Source organism: Antennarius striatus, chromosome 16, assembly GCF_040054535.1.
Source record: "Antennarius striatus isolate MH-2024 chromosome 16, ASM4005453v1, whole genome shotgun sequence".
NCBI classification, from domain to species: Eukaryota; Metazoa; Chordata; class Actinopteri; order Lophiiformes; family Antennariidae; genus Antennarius; species Antennarius striatus.
In genome coordinates, this window is record NC_090791.1 from 680,001 (window position 1) to 698,339 (window position 18,339).

General features: G+C 52.6%; 2 protein-coding genes across 2 annotated transcripts in view; both read left to right on the forward strand.

The window, feature by feature from the left end:
- The first annotated feature begins 5,582 nt into the window (after window positions 1-5,582).
- Window positions 5,583-18,339, forward strand: part of grin2ca (glutamate receptor, ionotropic, N-methyl D-aspartate 2Ca) — a 29,757-nt gene continuing 17,000 nt past the window's right edge. Inside the window, exons 1-2 of the mRNA XM_068337101.1 lie at window positions 5,583-5,668; window positions 13,684-14,119. Coding sequence (XP_068193202.1) covers window positions 13,697-14,119 — 423 coding nt within the window. The 5' untranslated portion in view covers window positions 5,583-5,668; window positions 13,684-13,696. The remainder of the gene's footprint in view (window positions 5,669-13,683; window positions 14,120-18,339) is intronic.
- On the forward strand, window positions 5,631-9,756 carry LOC137609323 (circumsporozoite protein). Its single transcript, XM_068336294.1, has 13 exons — window positions 5,631-5,668; window positions 5,788-5,861; window positions 7,562-7,621; window positions 7,670-7,801; window positions 7,850-7,981; window positions 8,030-8,065; window positions 8,150-8,317; window positions 8,366-8,437; window positions 8,486-8,593; window positions 8,642-8,761; window positions 8,810-8,869; window positions 8,918-8,977; window positions 9,635-9,756. The coding sequence occupies exons 1-13, from the start codon at window positions 5,631-5,633 to the stop codon at window positions 9,754-9,756; spliced, it is 1,182 nt and encodes a 393-aa protein (XP_068192395.1).

Here is an 18,339-nt window from a genome sequence, read left to right on the forward strand (position 1 = left end):
TTGACTGATTGACTGATTGATTGACTGATTGATTGACTGATTGATTGACTCATTGATTGACTCACTGATTGACTCATTGATTGATTGACTCATTGATTGATTGATTATCACCATGCCTCTGAAAAAGATGCACAAGTTGGAGAAAGAACAAGTGACAATGAAAGAACACAATGCGCCCCCTCGTGCCCCCACCCATCAACGCTCGTGACGTCACCTCATCGTGGATTTTTGGTTGTCAGTCATGTGACACCGTATTCTCATCCTATTGGCTGACAGCATCCTGAAGTGTTCTACGTTCTGTGAGTCTGACTTCCATGAGACACTAAAGTGTTTTAAAGGTGACACAGACAGAAGGTGGTTAAATGTCAGTGTGGGGGGGTTCAGGAACCTTTACATTACCATAAATAATGAGATCGTTTGTCGCTATAGCAATGAATTCGTTAATCGCGTCATGTTGGGATGTCCACATTTTTCTTGAAGCGTATCCCAGGATGCACTGCTTTCTGGGGGTAACATGAACTCTGAATATCTGAAGGGGGGGCCTTTGTTCTCCACCCGGTTCCTGTGGCACCAGCCGCTGAGGGGGTGCCGCTCTAGTAATTCCGCGTAGCGTGTTAAAATCCTGGCCTGATGAACATGAAGTCACATGATCTCTGCTGGTCCTGCAGGAAGTGGAGCCCCCGCCGGCGTCCATCTGCACACCGGATGGGAACGTGTCAGCTGTCCAGAGCCCCCGAAGACCGGCCAGGAAACACACCCAGTCACACGCGTGGTCATCGTGTGAAGGTATCGAACAACACCTGATCCCAGGTGGGTGTGTGGTTGGGTGGACCAGAGCCGTGTGCCTGTGGGACGTCCCTCACGTTGGACCCGTGAGGGGGGGGGGGCGAGCTGCACCACAATCTGTGTGGTCGGTCTGAAGCCAAATCCATCTCTACTCACCCCCCCCTGGATTTAGAGCCGTTGGCTCGGCTTCCCCTGCAGACCCACGCCAACGTAAGGGCGAGGCAGGTGGACGCCCTGCATGTACCGCACCAACCCCCCCACAATGGAGAATTTCAAAATGCATTTATTTTTCTCCATGTTTTCACTCTGGTTGTCTGCTGGCTGACGTGACGCCCTGGCCGGCCTGTAGGGGGCGCTGACACCCCAGTGATGACACCAGTGGTCTGGACCGGCGCTGTGGACACACTTCTCAACCGCAGCATGTGTGTGAAGTCTCAGGGGGGGGGCTAACAGGTGACGGTCGCCCTCGTCCACACAGAGAGCCGGGAGGTCAGGTGACCGTGTCGGAGGTCAGGTGACCGTGTCGGAGGTCAGGTGACCGTGTGACTCATATTTAACCAGGATGAAATAAGAATTAAAGATTTCTTCTGCCTGGAGGAACTTTGGAATTGTTCATCCCTCTCCCTCCGTCCTTCGTCGTCGTCTCCTGCCTCCTCATCGTCACACAGTCAGCTGTCTGTTCCAGAAACATCCAGGAGTCTGGAACGAATCGTCTGCTGTGGTGACGGAGCAGGAGATGGTCTGTAGGCCTCCATCACTTTGTCCTGTAACTGTCTCCTACCGGACTACCTGCTTCAGTCCACACCGACTCCCCATTTGAAGTAGAGGCTCAACAGTCCAGAGCGATGGAGAGTGTGGAAAAGAGGTGAAGAAGCGTGTCCAGGCAGGATGGAACGGGTGGAGGAAAGTGTCAGGTGTGATGTGTGATAGAAGAGTTTCAGCTAAAATGAAAGGAAAGGTGTACAAAACTGTGGTGAGACCAGCGATGTTGTTTGGTCTAGAGACAGTGTCACTGAGGAAAAGACAGGAGACAGAGCTGGAGGTAGCAGAGATGAAGATGCTGAGGTTCTCTCTGGGAGTGACCAGGATGGATAGGATCAGGAATGAGTACATCAGAGGGACAGCACATGTTAGAGGTTCTGGAGATAAAGTCAGAGAGGCCAGACTGAGATGGTTTGGACATGTCCAGAGGAGAGATAGTGAATATATTGGTAGAAGGATGCTGAGTTCTGAACTGCCAGGCAGGAGGCCTAGAGGAAGACCAAAGAGGAGGTTTATGGATGTAGTGAAGGAGGACATGAAGGTAGTTGGTGTGAGAGAAGAGGATGAGAAGACAGGGTTAGATGGAGGCATCTGATTGGCTGTGGAGACCCTGGAGGGAGAAGCCCAGAGGAGAAGAAGAAGTGGTGAGGACTAGTTCCTGGTGGCTCCAGGTGCAACAGGTCTGGGCTCGGCGTGAGCTCCCAGACGGCCCAGATGCATGATGGGTAGCAGGTTGTGTCCAGACCAAACGGTTGCACATCAGACGGAGGGTTCTCACCGGCTCACGGCGCCGGACGGCGGCTGCTTGAGAAGTTTGAGTCTGCGTGTCGTCTGCGTGTCGTCTGCGTGTCGTCTGCGTGTCGTCTGCGTGTCGTCTGCGTGTCGTCTGCGTGTCGTCTGCGTGTCGTCTACGTGTCGTCTGCGTGTCGTCTACGTGTCGTCTGCGTGTCGTCTACGTGTCGTCTACGTGTCGTCTGCGTGTCGTCTGCGTGTCGTCTGCGTGTCGTCTGCGTGTCGTCTGCGTGTCGTCTGCGTGTCGTCTGCGTGTCGTCTGCGTGTCGTCTGCGTGTCGTCTGCGTGTCGTCTGCGTGTCGTCTGCGTGTCGTCTGCGTGTCGTCTACGTGTCGTCTGCGTGTCGTCTACGTGTCGTCTGCGTGTCGTCTGCGTGTCGTCTGCGTGTCGTCTGCGTGTCGTCTGCGTGTCATCTGCGTGTCGTCTGCGTGTCGTCTACGTGTCGTCTGCGTGGCGGTCCTCAGATGGAACATCTGTCTGCTGGCAGACGGACGCCTCAGACGGGTGGATCTGCTCCAGGTGACGCCGTCGCCGCCGTTAAACACGTCGAACTGCTTCCCGCTTCAACCAGCACAGCTTTATTAATCAATACCAGGCAGAGAGGGCCAATCAGAGCTCATCAATAACGGACTTGTGGACGGGCTGCTGGTCCGTACCTGCACACAGGATAAATCCGGCCTCTCTTTGGGGACCTGTTAGCGGCCGCCGCTCCCCGTCTGTCGCAGGAACACGTCTGAAAATAGCTCGAGCGGCGCGTTTGAGGCGGTCAGGTGACGTGGGCCTCGCCGTCTGTGAGGAAATTATTTTGGGTCGGAGGGGCGTCGCTCACACATTGCCTGGTGAAGCCAGAAGGCCGGGCCCCAAAGAGAGAGCATATGCCTGCCCCCCCGCGGGGCAATACTTCCTCCTCTGACCAACCGCCCACCTGCCCACAAAGCCCCCATCATCCTCTGTGAACGGATCAGAGCAGCAGCGTGTTCAGAGGAGGGTCCGTTAAAGAGCAATGATGAGCAAAACCTCTGACATCATCGTGTGACATCATCGTGTGACATCATCGTGTGACATCATCGTGTGACATCATCGTGTGACATCATCGTGTGACATCATCGTGTGACATCATCGTAAGCATTAATACAAATTTTACACTCCACCCCCTTAAAACGCGTCTATAAAATCAAACGCAGCTCCAGCTGAGGTGGTTTGTGTAAAACAACCAGTTCCTGGTATTGATGACATCACCGTATTACATCATCAGCAGCCGTAATCATTACCGTCCAATCAGCAGCGAGCATCAGTTTCTGTTAGAAGCTCAGTCCTAGAAACTCACTGAACACCAGCAGACAGATGATTATCCGTTCTTTACAGTCCCATCTGCTTGCCTTATTGATCACCTATTGATCGGCGAAGGCCGACTATCAATCCTATTGATGACAGGCAGACATTTACGACGCTGTCCCAATCGATCGGCTCGTGTCGTCCAGCCTTGACTGTGGAGAAACAAATACAGCCTGGCCGACACATCTCTCAGGCCGGTTTGACAGGGTAATAAAACCCCCTGTTACCCCCCCACATACCCCCTCCCTATCAAGAAGGGGGGGGTGATGGGGTTTTGTCTCTTTTGTCGGAGGGGGGTTGTTCCCCTCCAGAAACGTGAGGCTCAACATGATTCTGTGTTACTGGAGGTTTGATTAACGCATGAAACAGACGTGAAAATCAGCAGCAGTTCTCTGCTCCGGCTGTAGGGGGCGATCACGTCCGGAAACACACCAGGAAGACGAGCCGAAGCCCCGAAGCAGCGGGTTGGAGGGAATTTGGAAGGAGGAATGAGATGTTTTAGTTCTCCAGCAAAGAAAAATATATTTCATTGGGTTTTTCCTCAAACTAAAAGAAAACAGGAAATGATGTCATCAGAGCAGCAGATTATTAATCCGGAACACATTCAGCCAATGAATCAGATTAAACACTCATTCTCATTTTCTACCCACGTTGGTGCTCAGATGAGGAGTCGGTGATGAAGTCGGTGATGCTGGGGGGGTCGGTCGTCTCCTGGTTCTGGTGGCTGGATGAGCCAGACGTCTGCCCCCTGGTGGACAGAAGGGGTCCCTGCAGCGCTGGTGACCGGACTGAGGTTCTGGTTCGTAAATGAACTCGTGATGCTGCGTTCACGTCACCATCACCATCATCATCATCATCATCACCATCATCATCATCATCATCACCACCACCATCGATGGACGCTCGCCTCACGTTCCAAACGCTCAGAGATGAACCCCCCCACCCCCCCAGAGTGCATCTCAAGGACAAACCTGTTGATGTGAGCTGGAGGAGAAGGATGAAGGACCAGGATGAGGATGAGGATGGGGGGGGGGTGCACGTCACTGAGGGAAAAGCCGGTGAGGCGGCCGGCAGCGGGGGGAGTGAGCTGAACGGGATGGGTGGGGGGAGGGAGGGACGGCGAGGGGCGGGGGGAGGATAAATCCTCACACTCAGTGATCAGAGCTCACAAGCGCTTCCTGTGACACGGAGAGAAGGACCAGGATTACAGCCGCTGGAGACGGGCTGATGCAGGGGGGGCGCGGGGGGGGCAGGAGCCAGACCGGCCGCAGACCACTAGTGCAGTTAGGTGTGTTTCAGGGGCGGTGGGGGGGCAGAACTAGACCAGAAGATACCAACTCCAGCAGACATCTGTCGGCAGGAGGTGACACCCCCCATCCAGGACAGCTGGACGCCCCCCGATGAAGCTCTGATGAAGCCCTGTTAGCCCCAGGGGGGGTACAGAGGGGTCACCTGCCGGGCCTGGGACCCCACAGGAGAGTCTCTGAAGCGGACCTGGAAGTTTCAGAGCATTTTTGAAGTCGACTTCTGCAGCCAAGAGAGGAATTATTTCTACCCCGGGGTGGGGGGCCGGGGGGGGGCAAGAAGCTGCTGAGGACCAGAAGAGTTCCTGGACATCTTCCCTGGAAAGCGTCTAGCGCCTGATCCCTCCAGTTCCTCCTCCTCCTCCTCCTCCTCCTCGTTGCTCACTTCCACCTCCCTTCATCACCCCCCCGGCCCCCCCGCCCCCCCTTCTCTCTCTTTTCACCAGCGGGTGATCATGTGACCTTCTGCCAAAGTGCTGGAACGCGCGGCGCCGCCGCAGCAGGAGCTTCTGTCGCTGCTCTGAAATAGACTCAAACAAGTGCAGGAAGGGGGGGAGAGGGGGGAGGACGCGGTCAAAGGGGGGGGGGGCGTGGAAGACAGGGGAGGAAGTGGGGGGGCCGGTAACGGGACGGCTGGAGCTGCATCACGGGATGCGTGGAGACGAGTCGGAGCTGGAGGAGGAGCACAGGTGAGAGTCCCGCGTGATCTCCACGGCAACGGGGGGGGGGGGGGGCAAGTGTGTGTGCTCTTTAAATCTGCTGGGGGGGTGGGGGTGGGGGTTATAGTTTGTGTGTGCTCTGCTGACAGTCAGAGGAATCAGGATCCTGGTCTGGATGGGGGGGTCCGACAGCGTCAGGGTGTGAAGGTGATGCAGGCGTGTGGTGTGTAGGGGGGGGGTAGTAAAGAGTTGAAGCATCCGAAGGCATTGATGCTGCTGTATGGGGGGGGGTCAAAGTGGGGGTCCCGGACTGATTTGAGCTTTTTGAGCTGAGAGAGAAAGCAGAGCTCTGATTGGCTGAAGCTGTTTTGTTAGTGTACTGTTGTTGTTGTTGTTGATTGTTTAGTTAGTGTATTGTTGTTGTTGTTTGTTGTTATTTAGTCAGTGTACTGCTGTTGTTTGTTTAGTGTGATGTTGTTTTTTGTTGCTGTTTGTTGTTGTTTAGTTAATGTCATGTTGTTGTTTGTTGTTTTATGTTTAGTGTACTGTTGTTGTTGTTTGTTGTTGTTGTTTAGTTAGTGCACTGTTGTTTGTTTGTTGTTGTTTAGTGTATTGTTGTTGTTTGTTGTTGTTTAGTGTATTGTTGTTGTTGTTTGTTGTTTAGTGTATTGTTGTTTGTTGTTTAGTGTATTGTTGTTTGTTGTTTAGTTTACTGTTGTTTGTTGTTGTTTAGTGTATTGTTGTCGTTTGTTGTTGTTTAGTTAGTTTATTGTTGTTTGTTGTTGTTTAGTGTATTGTTGTTTGTTGTTTAGTTTACTGTTGTTTGCTGTTGTTTAGTTAGTTTATTGTTGTTGTTGATTGTTGTTTAGTGTATTGTTGTTGTTTGTTGTTGTTTAGTGTATTGTTGTCGTTTGTTGTTGTTTAGTTAGTTTATTGTTGTTTGTTGTTGTTTAGTGTATTGTTGTTTGTTGTTGTTTAGTTTATTGTTGTTGTTGTTTGTTGTTTAGTTTATTGTTGTTGTTTGTTTGTTGACTGTTAACTAGCGTCTCGCTCCAGCTGCTCATTAACAGCGTTCACGCGTTGGCGACAGCCAATGGGAGTCCTGGGATCTCCTGACCTTGTGACTGATGGGCGTCGCCGTAGTAACAGCAAAAGAAGAAAACATCTTCATTGCCTTCATCGTCAACTCGTGTGTGTGTGTGTGTGTGTGTGTGTGTGTGTGTGTGTGTGTGTGTGTGAGTGTGTGACTGGAGGGAGAGGCTGGTGACAGCTGGAGCGATAGCGGGTGGGCGGGGGCAGGGGGATGGAGGGGGGCGGGGTTGAGTGGGTGGAGGGGGCGGAGCCTGCAGCTGCACAGCCGGCCCTGCTTTCAGATTAACCGCAGCCCCCCCCCCAACTGATCCCTGCTCCATGCATGGAGACCAACACCGAGACGGGGGTCGAGGCTGCCAAATGCCCCCCCCCCCCCCCAAACCTCTGTTCACACCAGGGGGGGCTCAGGGTGAAGCTGGTGGTGTCACAGCTCCCACATCAACACGGGGGTGTCATCTGGACGCTCCTGGTCGTTACGCATCACGTTACTCAACAGACACCAGCTGGTCATGTGATCACGGATGGGCTCTACATGCCAGGGGGGCGATGGGGGGGTGATGGGGGGGCGGGGCTGTGTGGGATTTCAAAGACAGAACAGCTATAAAGCACAACGATACGGATTCCCATCTGCCGGGGCATTTAGAGGCTTCTGATGGGAGGGAGTCACACCCCCCAGGGCATTAATACCCTTTAACGCTCAGAGACGCCAGCCAGCACCCCCCCTCACCCCCCATCCCATCACCTATAGTGCCGTAAAGGTTTACTGGATGTCCTGGGGGGGGTTCTTGTCCCGTTAACATTCAGCGGGTCGGAAAGCCGTCCCATCAGCAGGTGTGAACACAGGTATGAACGCAGGTGTGAACGCAGGGGTGAACACAGGGGTGAACGCAGGTATGAACGCAGGTGTGAACGCAGGGGTGAACGCAGGTGTGACTGCAGGTGTGAACACAGGTATGAATGCAGGGGTGAACACAGGTGTGAACGCAGGGGTGAACACAGGTGTGAACACAGGTGTGAACGCAGGTGTGAACGCAGGTGTGAACACAGGTGTGAACGCAGGGGTGACCGCAGGTATGAACGCAGGTGTGACTGCAGGTGTGAACGCAGGTGTGACTGCAGGTGTGAACGTAGGTATGAACGCAGGTGTGAACGCAGGTGTGAACGCAGGGGTGAACGCAGGTGTGAACGCAGGTGTGACTGCAGGTGTGAACGCAGATGTGAACGCAGGTGTGAACGCAGGGGTGACCGCAGGTATGAACGCAGGTGTGACTGCAGGTGTGAACGCAGGTGTGACTGCAGGTGTGAACGCAGGTGTGACTGCAGGTGTGAACGCAGGTATGAACGCAGGTGTGAACGCAGGTGTGACTGCAGGTGTGAACACAGGTGTGAACGCAGGTGTGAACACAGGTGTGACTGCAGGTGTGAACACAGGTATGAACGCAGGTGTGACTGCAGGTGTGAACGCAGGTGTGACTGCAGGTGTGAACGCAGGTATGAACGCAGGTGTGAACGCAGGTGTGACTGCAGGTGTGAACACAGGTGTGAACGCAGGTGTAAACGCAGCTGTGACTGCAGGTGTGAACGCAGGTATGAACACAGGTGTGACTGCAGGTGTAAACGCAGCTGTGACTGCAGGTGTGAACGCAGGTATGAACACAGGTGTGACTGCAGGTGTGAACGCAGGTGTGAACGCAGGGGTGAACGCAGGTGTGACTGCAGGTGTGAACGCAGGTGTGAACGCAGGTGTGACTGCAGGTGTGAACGCAGGTGTGAACGCAGGTGTGACTGCAGGTGTGAACGCAGGTGTGACTGCAGGTGTGAACGCAGCTGTGACTACAGGTGTGAACGCAGGTGTGAACGCAGGTATGAACGCAGGTGTGAACGCAGGTGTGACTGCAGGTGTGAATGCAGGTGTGAACGCAGGTGTGACTGCAGGTGTGAACGCAGCTGTGACTACAGGTGTGAACGCAGGTGTGAACGCAGGTATGAACGCAGGTGTGAACGCAGGTGTGACTGCAGGTGTGAACGCAGGTATGAACGCAGGTGTGAACGCAGGTGTGAACGCAGCTGTGACTGCAGGTGTGAACGCAGGGGTGAACGCAGGGGTGACTGCAGGTGTGAACGCAGGTGTGAACGCAGGTGTGAACGCAGGTGTGACTGCAGGTGTGAACACAGGTGTGACTGCAGGTGTGAACGCAGGTGTGAACGCAGGTGTGACTGCAGGTGTGAACGCAGGTGTGAACACAGGTGAATGTCAGCAGATCGATCACACCACGTTCCGGTTGAGTTTCAGCGATTAGCCTGCACGGTCCCTGGAGCAGAACATCATCCTCCTTATCTGGGTTTCCATCCTGACCTTGACCCGACCCGGCAACAGACTCCACAACACTGGGGGGTGGGGGGGGCTGTTGTGCTGATTGGCTCTGGGTGTTGTGTCTGTTGTTTGTTTGTTATCTCTGCTCCAGCCAATGAGGAGTGAGGTCCGTTAATTAGTCAGAGCCGGTCCGTGTGGAGCGGCGCCGCTCGCTGCCTCAGAGAAAAACATGTAAGGTCTTAATGTGTTTGATGGCGTCTGAAGCGCTAAGTTAGCTGCTAGCAGTTAGCTGCTAACAGTTAGCTGCTAGCAGTTAGCTGCTAACGGTTCTGCTTTGGTCCAGAACCAATGTGTGAGGGTAAAACAGAGACATCAGTGCCGGTTAGTGATGTCATCACGTCACATGACCATGTCCATCAGCGCACGTGACGTGCTCACCTGAACGGACCTGGAAGAGGAAAGACCACGCCCCCTTCGCTCCAGTGTCCCGGTTGTGCTCCGGTCCACCGGACCAGACACCGGCTTTGACGTGTAGACGGGTGGTGTTCCACTACGGACCTGACAGCTGGACCCCACCGCTGTGTGGTCAGGAGGTTCTGTACTGCGGTGGAGTAACGGTCCCAGTAACGGTCCCACCACCTCAGAACACGGTCAGAGCCTGCAGGTCCTGGTTTTGGCTCCAGGTCCGGTGTTGATCGGGGATCAGGTGTAGCTCAGAGGGAACTGAACACACAACCTGTGGCGACGCCAACTGTGTCAACCCGGAGTATTTTTGGATGCAGATTTTTTTTGGCTCGTCGCCTCGTTTTACTGCAGTTCTGCTGCCAGTGGACCTAGAGACGGGTTCAGACTGTGGGTTTAAGGGATTAGCGCGTCAGCCTTTTAATCAAAGCCGGGTCCACGTGTCCACACACAGGGACACGGGCGGGTGTTCGCTCTGGGGACGGGGAATCTGATGACAACCATTAAAACCAGATGTAACACAAACCTGTGAAGCCCAGTCACACCTGGAATCCCTGCATGACTCACTTATTGGACACACCCACTAAAACGTCTCACCTTAAAGTTCACACGAATGGAACGCGGCCGGTTTAAACGGAAATATACAAAAAGAAGATTAACCCCTTGAAGCCCAAGATTTTGAGATTTTTGAGACTATCATAAGTTTTTCCCCAAAAAACGGACGTATATATCTACATTTTCATTCTAGATTAAGCAAAAATTATACAAATTAAAGCTCATATATTCAATTTTGCGTAAAAGTATTTAACTAATTTGTCATAATTTTTTTTCATGAAACACCTTATTTTCTAAAAATTAAATTTTTCTGACAAAAATGAGAACGAAAACAGTGAAGAGGAGTCAGACCTTCAGAGCCATTGGTCTACATGTCCATCTTTCTGCTAGCTCTTAGCGCTAATTAGCTACTCCCCCGTTCCTCTGGCGGTGGTTTTGCCCCTTCCTGTCTCCTTGTGTTTTTCTAATTTACCACCAGAGGTCAATCAGGATCCGGTCGCCCTTCAGGCGTCGTGTCGTATCTGGACGGTTTGCCTGGTCAGCAGTTCTCCAGCAGAGGAGCTGATCAGCATGTGAAGCACAGACGTGCTGCAGACGCGTGGAGGCGGGTGTTGATCACGTGATCAGAGGCGGGACGCGTGACGGGACGGGACCCCATCCCCTCCTGATCACCACCTGAGTCTGCAGCAGCAACGCGGTCCATGTGAGGACATTAAACGCATCCTTTGAGTTACGGGACACGATAAACAAGAACGGGTGAGAATTAGAAGGAAATAGCTGTAAAATAAACGATGATGGAGGCGCCATGACGACCGGAGACGAGCAGCGACAGCCAGAAAATATATCAGACATGAATAATGAAGGAGTGATGATGAATGAATGATGACCTGAAACGGGTGTGTGTTCATACACTCATTACTGAGACGAGTCCATACACGCTGACAGGAGTCCATACACACTGACAGGAGTCCATACACGCTGAGACGAGTCCATACATGCTGACAGGAGTCCATACACGCTGAGACGAGTCCATACATGCTGACAGGAGTCCATACACACTGAACAGGAGGAGTCCATACACACTGAGACGAGTCCATACACGCTGAGACGAGTCCATACTCGCTGACAGGAGTCCATACACACTGAGACAAGTCCATACACGCTGAACAGGAGGAGTCCATACACACTGAGACAAGTCGATACACACTGAGACGAGTCCATACACACTGACAGGAGTCCATACACACTGACAGGACTCCATACACACTGAGACGAGTCCATACACACTGACAGGACTCCATACACACTGACAGGAGTCCATACACACTGACAGGAGGAGTCCATACACACTGACAGGAGTCCATACACACTGAACAGGAGGAGTCCATACACACTGAACAGGAGGAGTCCATACACACTGAACAGGAGGAGTCCATACACACTGAACAGGAGTCCATACACACTGACAGGAGTCCATACACACTGACAGGAGGAGTCCATACACACTGACAGGAGTCCATACACACGGACAGGAGTCCATACACACTGACAGGAGTCCATACACACTGACAGGAGTCCATACACACTGACAGGAGGAGTCCATACACACTGACAGGAGTCCATACACACTGAACAGGAGGAGTCCATACACACTGAACAGGAGGAGTCCATACACACTGAACAGGAGGAGTCCATACACACTGAACAGGAGTCCATACACACTGACAGGAGGAGTCCATACACACTGACAGGAGTCCATACACACTGACAGGAGTCCATACACACTGACAGGAGTCCATACACACTGACAGGAGGAGTCCATACACACTGACAGGAGTCCATACACACTGAACAGGAGGAGTCCATACACACTGAACAGGAGGAGTCCATACACACTGAACAGGAGGAGTCCATACACACTGAACAGGAGTCCATACACACTGACAGGAGGAGTCCATACACACTGACAGGAGTCCATACACACTGACAGGAGTCCATACATCCTTGGTTCAGACTAACCAAATTTACCCCTCATTTAGTTTCTGGTCTGCTGGACTACCGATCACGTCTGATCAGCGTCACTGCTAATCAATACCTGTCTGACACGTCTGAACTGCTAGCTGATTGGTCCACAGAATCCCTTTGATGTGGCTACCTTAGCATTTAGCATCAGGGCAGCATCTGTTACAACCAGGCCTCAGATTCAGTGTGTGTGTGTGTGTGTGTGTGTGTGTGTGTGTGTGTGTGTGTGTGTGTGTGTGTGTGTGTGTGTGTGTGTGTGTGTGTGTGTGTGTGTGTGTGGTTAGAACCAATGAGCTGAGACTACCATTAGCGTTAGCGGCAGCTAGCTGGATCGTTTCATTGCCTCTGCGGTAACAGTGACGTTGACGTGACGAAGCCTCGTCAAACACGTTATTGAGGACTTGTTACCGGTTTGGTTCAGGCCACACCCACCGACGTGGGCGTCGACCTTCTTCCCCCCGCGTCAGCGCTTTCCCTGCGTTGATCAAACACAGGAAGGTCGCAGCGTTTCAGCATGACGACCACGTCCCCCGCTGCCCGCCGTTAACCCCGACCGTCCCGCTGCTGCAGCTCAAACACTGGAAGGTGCCCCCCCTCTCACCGGGGAGGGGGGGTAATCGATTTATAGGACGATTTACGAGGCAGCCCCTGAAGGATCACACGTAGGACACGACATGGATGGCGTCCCACACATGTGACATGCGTGTAGATTTCATCATGTGACATGTAGTGATATCCATAAGTGAGCGTCGCTGCTCAGCGTTTACACGCTAAATTCCTACGCTACAATCCAGCCGTGACGCCTGGCAGGGATTACCGAGGGATTACAATACGTTCACCCCCCTGGGGATTCCATCACATGGTGGATCGGACCCCCCCAGGGATTCAAACACCACTGTGACAGATTTGACAATGAGCCTAAGTCCATCTGACAGCCACACAAACGGCTGTCTGGCTAACGCTAATGCTATCAGCTAACACTACAGGGTTTGACAGGGTGACACCCCAACACGGAGGTTCTCCCCCATCTCCTCCCAGAGGGCAGGAAAAAAGCCTTTAGCGGTTTGGCGGACGTTAAGGTGTGTCCAGTCCATTAGCTGCTCCATGCTAACAAACAGACCTGGTTCTCCAGAGACCAGAACTCCAAAAGCCTGGAAGTCACCACAAAGATCTCAGTTCATCTGCAGCCCTCTGGAGGATTAGGGTCCACGGTCACGAGAGACCACGCTCAAATCCTCTTGTTTCCCATTGGTTGCCTTAAACACCGTTAAACACCGGACGCCATCTGTTGGGTCGTAGAGACGCAGCAGCAGGACGGCGGTCACACACGTCTACAAATACCCCCCGGCCCGCTAATGGGACGCACTCTGTCTTAGTCATACCGCCGCACTGAGCAGAGACCAAGGTCAAAGGTCACTCATCAGAATCAGCCGCTCCAGCTTGGTTGGGATTACGTCGTGTTACGACACCGTTTTGGGAAAAGACTAGTCCCGTGTCTCTAACATGTCAATCCCGTGTCTCTAATGTATCAATCCCGTGTCTCTAACGTGTCAATCCCGTGTCTCTAACGTGTCAATCCCGTGTCCCGACTCTCCTCCAGGCAGTAGGTGGACATGGGCGTTGGTCTAGCCCGCGTGAGTGACGCCCCCTGGTGGCCGCCGCTGCTGCTGCTCGTCTGCTCCGCCCCCTGCTGGCCGGGGAGGCCGTTTGGGACGCCCGTGCCCGCGGTCAACGTGGCGGTGGTGTTCAGTGGCTCCGCCTACCAGGCGGAGATCAAGGGGCGGCTGAGCCGGGAGAACTTCATGGACCTGCCCCTGGAGGTGAACCCCATCACGGTGCTGGTGAACAACACCAACCCCCGGGCGCTGCTCACACGCATCTGCGACACGCTCTCCACCAACCGGGTGCACGGCGTGGTGTTCGAGGACAACGTGGGCTCGGAGGCCGTGGCGCAGATCCTGGACTTCATCTCCACGCAGACGGCCGTGCCCATCGTGGGCATCAGTGGGGGGTCGGCGGTGGTCCTGCCATACAAGGTAAGTGTTTGAGGGAGGGGTTGACCACACCCACAACCACAACTGTTGGTTTTCAACTTATAGAAGTCTGGAAATTTAAACACATGAATTTCTATTGAGAACCTCAGCTACCTTTAAGAACCTCATCTACCTTTAAGAACCTCATCTACCTTTAAGAACCTCAGCTACCCAATGAGAACCTCAGCTACCCAATGAGAACCTCAGCTACCTTTAAGAACCTCATCTACCCAATGAGAACCTCAGCTACCCAATGAGAACCTCATCTACCCAATGAGAACCTCAGCTACCCAATGAGAACCTCATCTACCCAATGAGAACCTCAGCTACCCAATGAGAACCTCAGCTACCTTTAAGAACCTCAGCTACCTTTAAGAACCTCAGCTACCCAATGAGAACCTCAGCTACCTTTAAGAACCTCAGCTACCCAATGAGAACCTCAGCTACCCAATGAGAACCTCAGCTACCTTTAAGAACCTCATCTACCCAATGAGAACCTCAGCTACCCGATGAGAACCTCAGCTACCTTTAAGAACCTCATCTACCCAATGAGAACCTCAGCTACCCAATGAGAACCTCATCTACCCAATGAGAACCTCAGCTACCCAATGAGAACCTCATCTACCCAATGAGAACCTCAGCTACCCAATGAGAACCTCAGCTACCTTTAAGAACCTCAGCTACCTTTAAGAACCTCAGCTACCCAATGAGAACCTCATCTACCCAATGAGAACCTCAGCTACCCAATGAGAACCTCATCTACCCAATGAGAACCTCAGCTACCTTTAAGAGGAGGGACGACTCCTGACATCGACCCTCATTCTGGGCTTGAGGGTGAACCACAAGCAGCCCCTGTTGTACAACGACTAGTGGGTGTTAATGTTAACGTTAATGCTAATGTTAACGTTAATGCTAATGTTATTGCTAGTGTTATCGTTAACGCTAATGCCAATGTTAACGTTAATGCTAATGTTAACGTTAATGTTTATGCTAATGTTAACGTTAATGTTAACGTTAATGCTAATGTTAACATTAAAGCTAATGCTAACGTTTAGGTTAATGCTAATGTTATCGTTAACGTTAATGCTAATGTTAACGTTAACGCTAATGCTAAAGGTTAATGTTCTTTTACCTACGGGTTCAGTCACTGAGCGGATCAAACTGGCACCTCCAGGTTCTCCTGTTCCGCCCTAGAGAGGGTAACCAATGGAGACCAGGTGACACCTGTCGGGATCACGGGTTGTTGGCGTGTCTCTCGTCACGCGTCCACTTCATTACCCCGACGGAAACGGTCCTGAAAGAATCCTTTGAAGCGTTGATCGGAGCGGCGCCACAAAGCAGCGCCACGCCAACCCGAGCCCTGATTGTCTCACGAGCCGGCGGCGTTTCTCTCAGCGGAAGCCATTCCCTTTCTTGTCTTCCCGCCTTCAAAATGAGCCGACGCCGTCGGTCTCACGTAACCCACACAAAGCAGAATGGAATGCAGCCCCGCTTCCTGATTGGATTCTGTGAGGTGTTTGAATGAAGCAGGTGTTTCTGTACAGAACGCAGCTGGGATCCAATCAATGCTCACGTTAAACAGCAGCAGCATCGATCGGCTCACAAACAGACGCTAGAACAATGCATCATGGGAAGAAGACATTCTGTAAAGCTGTGAATGCTGAGGAAGTGAGTGAAGCACTGCGTCCTGATTGGTTCTCCTTGTTTAAAGGACAACTCGTGCCGAGGCTTTTGCGCTGACATACGTGTTCCTCCGCCGCGCAGCAGGAAGCGCCTTGGCATCAACTTCCTGTGCTGCTCACGTCAGGAACGCGTCGCAGAACCAGAACCAACCAGAAACAACCGCCTGAACCGCCCGACCCACGAGGACCAAAGAACCACCGAAATGACGGGTCGATCCTTGCTTCCACATAAACTAGTCCCTCAGATAATAATACAGTAGAAGGTTGAGATACGAGTTTAATCCATTCCATCCTCGTAAAGCAGCTCATCAGCTACTAAATTATGTAAAAACACATTTTAATCAACCAATAGACACGTAGAATAATTAATTATATAGAAGTTACGTAAACAATGATAAAGAATGGAAAGAAACGCAAAAATCACAAGAACACACGAGCTACGTCTTTACTCCACCAATGAAACGAGATCCGGTCTCACTGATGTTGTATCCATCCGCCAACACGTGGTAAAGAACGAGATGAGGTCTCACTGATGTCGTATCCATCCGCCAACGCGCGGTAAAGAACGAGATCCGGTCTCACTGATGTCGTATCCATCCGCCAACGCGTGGTAAAGAACGAGATGAGGTCTCACTGATGTCGTATCCATCCGCCAACGCGCGGTAAAGAACGAGATCCGGTCTCACTGATGTCGTATCCATCCGCCAACGCGTGGTAAAGAACGAGATGCGGTCTCACTGATGTCGTATCCATCCGCCAACGCACGGTAAAGAACGAGATCCGGTCTCACTGATGTCGTATCCATCCGCCAACGCGTGGTAAAGAACGAGATGCGGTCTCACTGATGTCGTATCCATCCGCCAACGCACGGTAAAGAACGAGATCCGGTCTCACTGATGTCGTATCCATCCGCCAACGCGTGGTAAAGAACGAGATGCGGTCTCACTGATGTCGTATCCATCCGCCAACGCACGGTAAAGAACGAGATCCGGTCTCACTGATGTCGTATCCATCCGCCAACGCGTGGTAAAGAACGAGATGCGGTCTCACTGATGTCGTATCCATCCGCCAACGCGTGGTAAAGAACGAGATGCGGTCTCACTGATGTCGTATCCATCCGCCAACGCACGGTAAAGAACGAGATCCGGTCTCACTGATGTCGTATCCATCCGCCAACGCGTGGTAAAGAACGAGATGCGGTCTCACTGATGTCGTATCCATCCGCCAACGCACGGTAAAGAACGAGATCCGGTCTCACTGATGTCGTATCCATCCGCCAACGCGCGGTAAAGAACGAGATCCGGTCTCACTGATGTCGTATCCATCCGCCAACGCGCGGTAAAGAACGATATGCGGTCTCACTGATGTCGTATCCATCCGCCAACGCGCGATAAAGAACGAGATCCGGTCTCACTGATGTCGTATCCATCCGCCAACGCATGGTAAAGAACGAGATCCGGTCTCACTGATGTCGTATCCATCCGCCAACGCGCGGTAAAGAACGAGATCCGGTCTCACTGATGTCGTATCCATCCGCCAACGCGTGGTAAAGAACGATATGCGGTCTCACTGATGTCGTATCCATCCGCCAACGCGCGGTAAAGAACGAGATCCGGTCTCACTGATGTCGTATCCATCCGCCAACGCGCGGTGAAGAACGAGATCCGGTCTCACTGATGTCGTATCCATCCGCCAACGCGCGGTAAAGAACGATATGCGGTCTCACTGATGTCGTATCCATCCGCCAACACGTGCTGGTGTCCTGCAGCAGGACTCGTGTCTCAGAATACTGGTTTCTTGAGGAACTACTTTCCCTGCTGCTGGTTTCCAGTTTGTTGGGGGGCTTTACTCTGAGAGGCTCTGGGGCGTTAAGCATGTTCACACACACACACACACACACACACACACACACACACACACACACACACACACACACACACACACACACACACACACAGGAGTACAGTAGTGGATGTATACTCTCCGTGACCAACCTGCATCCCATCACGGTTCCTTCATCCCGCCGGTTTAATCCATCTTAGTCCGCTGGAGCCCCGCCCCCTCCAACACGCTGAGAACCCGCCGCTGCGTGAATAATATTGAGGGAGCGTTTTACAGGAGAACAAATGTGATGTCAGATGAATTTCAAATGGGAGGAGTTAATCATCACGTCGTTATGTCTGCATTTATATAACGTGGCTCCGCCCACTTCGTTCTCAGATAATAAATGAACGTTAAAGGACAAACGGCGGGAGACGCCGCTCACGTGTTGGAACGGAGGAACCTGGAGGCCGACCGACCGGGGGGGGGGCAGGGGGGGGCAGGAAATGAAACACGAGGAAAAGAAGTCGTCGGATTGAGCCGCGACGTCTGGAACCATCAGACGTTCATACATCAGGAAACCACCGGGCCGTCGTCAAGGGCAACGGGAAGACAGGCCCAATGAGATCACAGCACCTGTTCAGTCTCAGGGCATCAAGGGAAAGACACACACACACACACACACACACACACACACACACACACACACACACACACACA

Coding starts and splice junctions, on each gene's coding strand:
- LOC137609323 (XM_068336294.1), top strand. CDS start 5,631: ATGCGTGGAGACGAGTCGGAGCTGGAGGAGGAGCACAG. Junction 5,862..7,561: donor GAAGGTGATGCAGGCGTGTG/GTGTGTAGGGGG, acceptor TCCCATCAGCAG/GTGTGAACACAGGTATGAAC. Junction 8,318..8,365: donor GACTGCAGGTGTGAACGCAG/GTATGAACACAG, acceptor CTGTGACTGCAG/GTGTGAACGCAGGTATGAAC.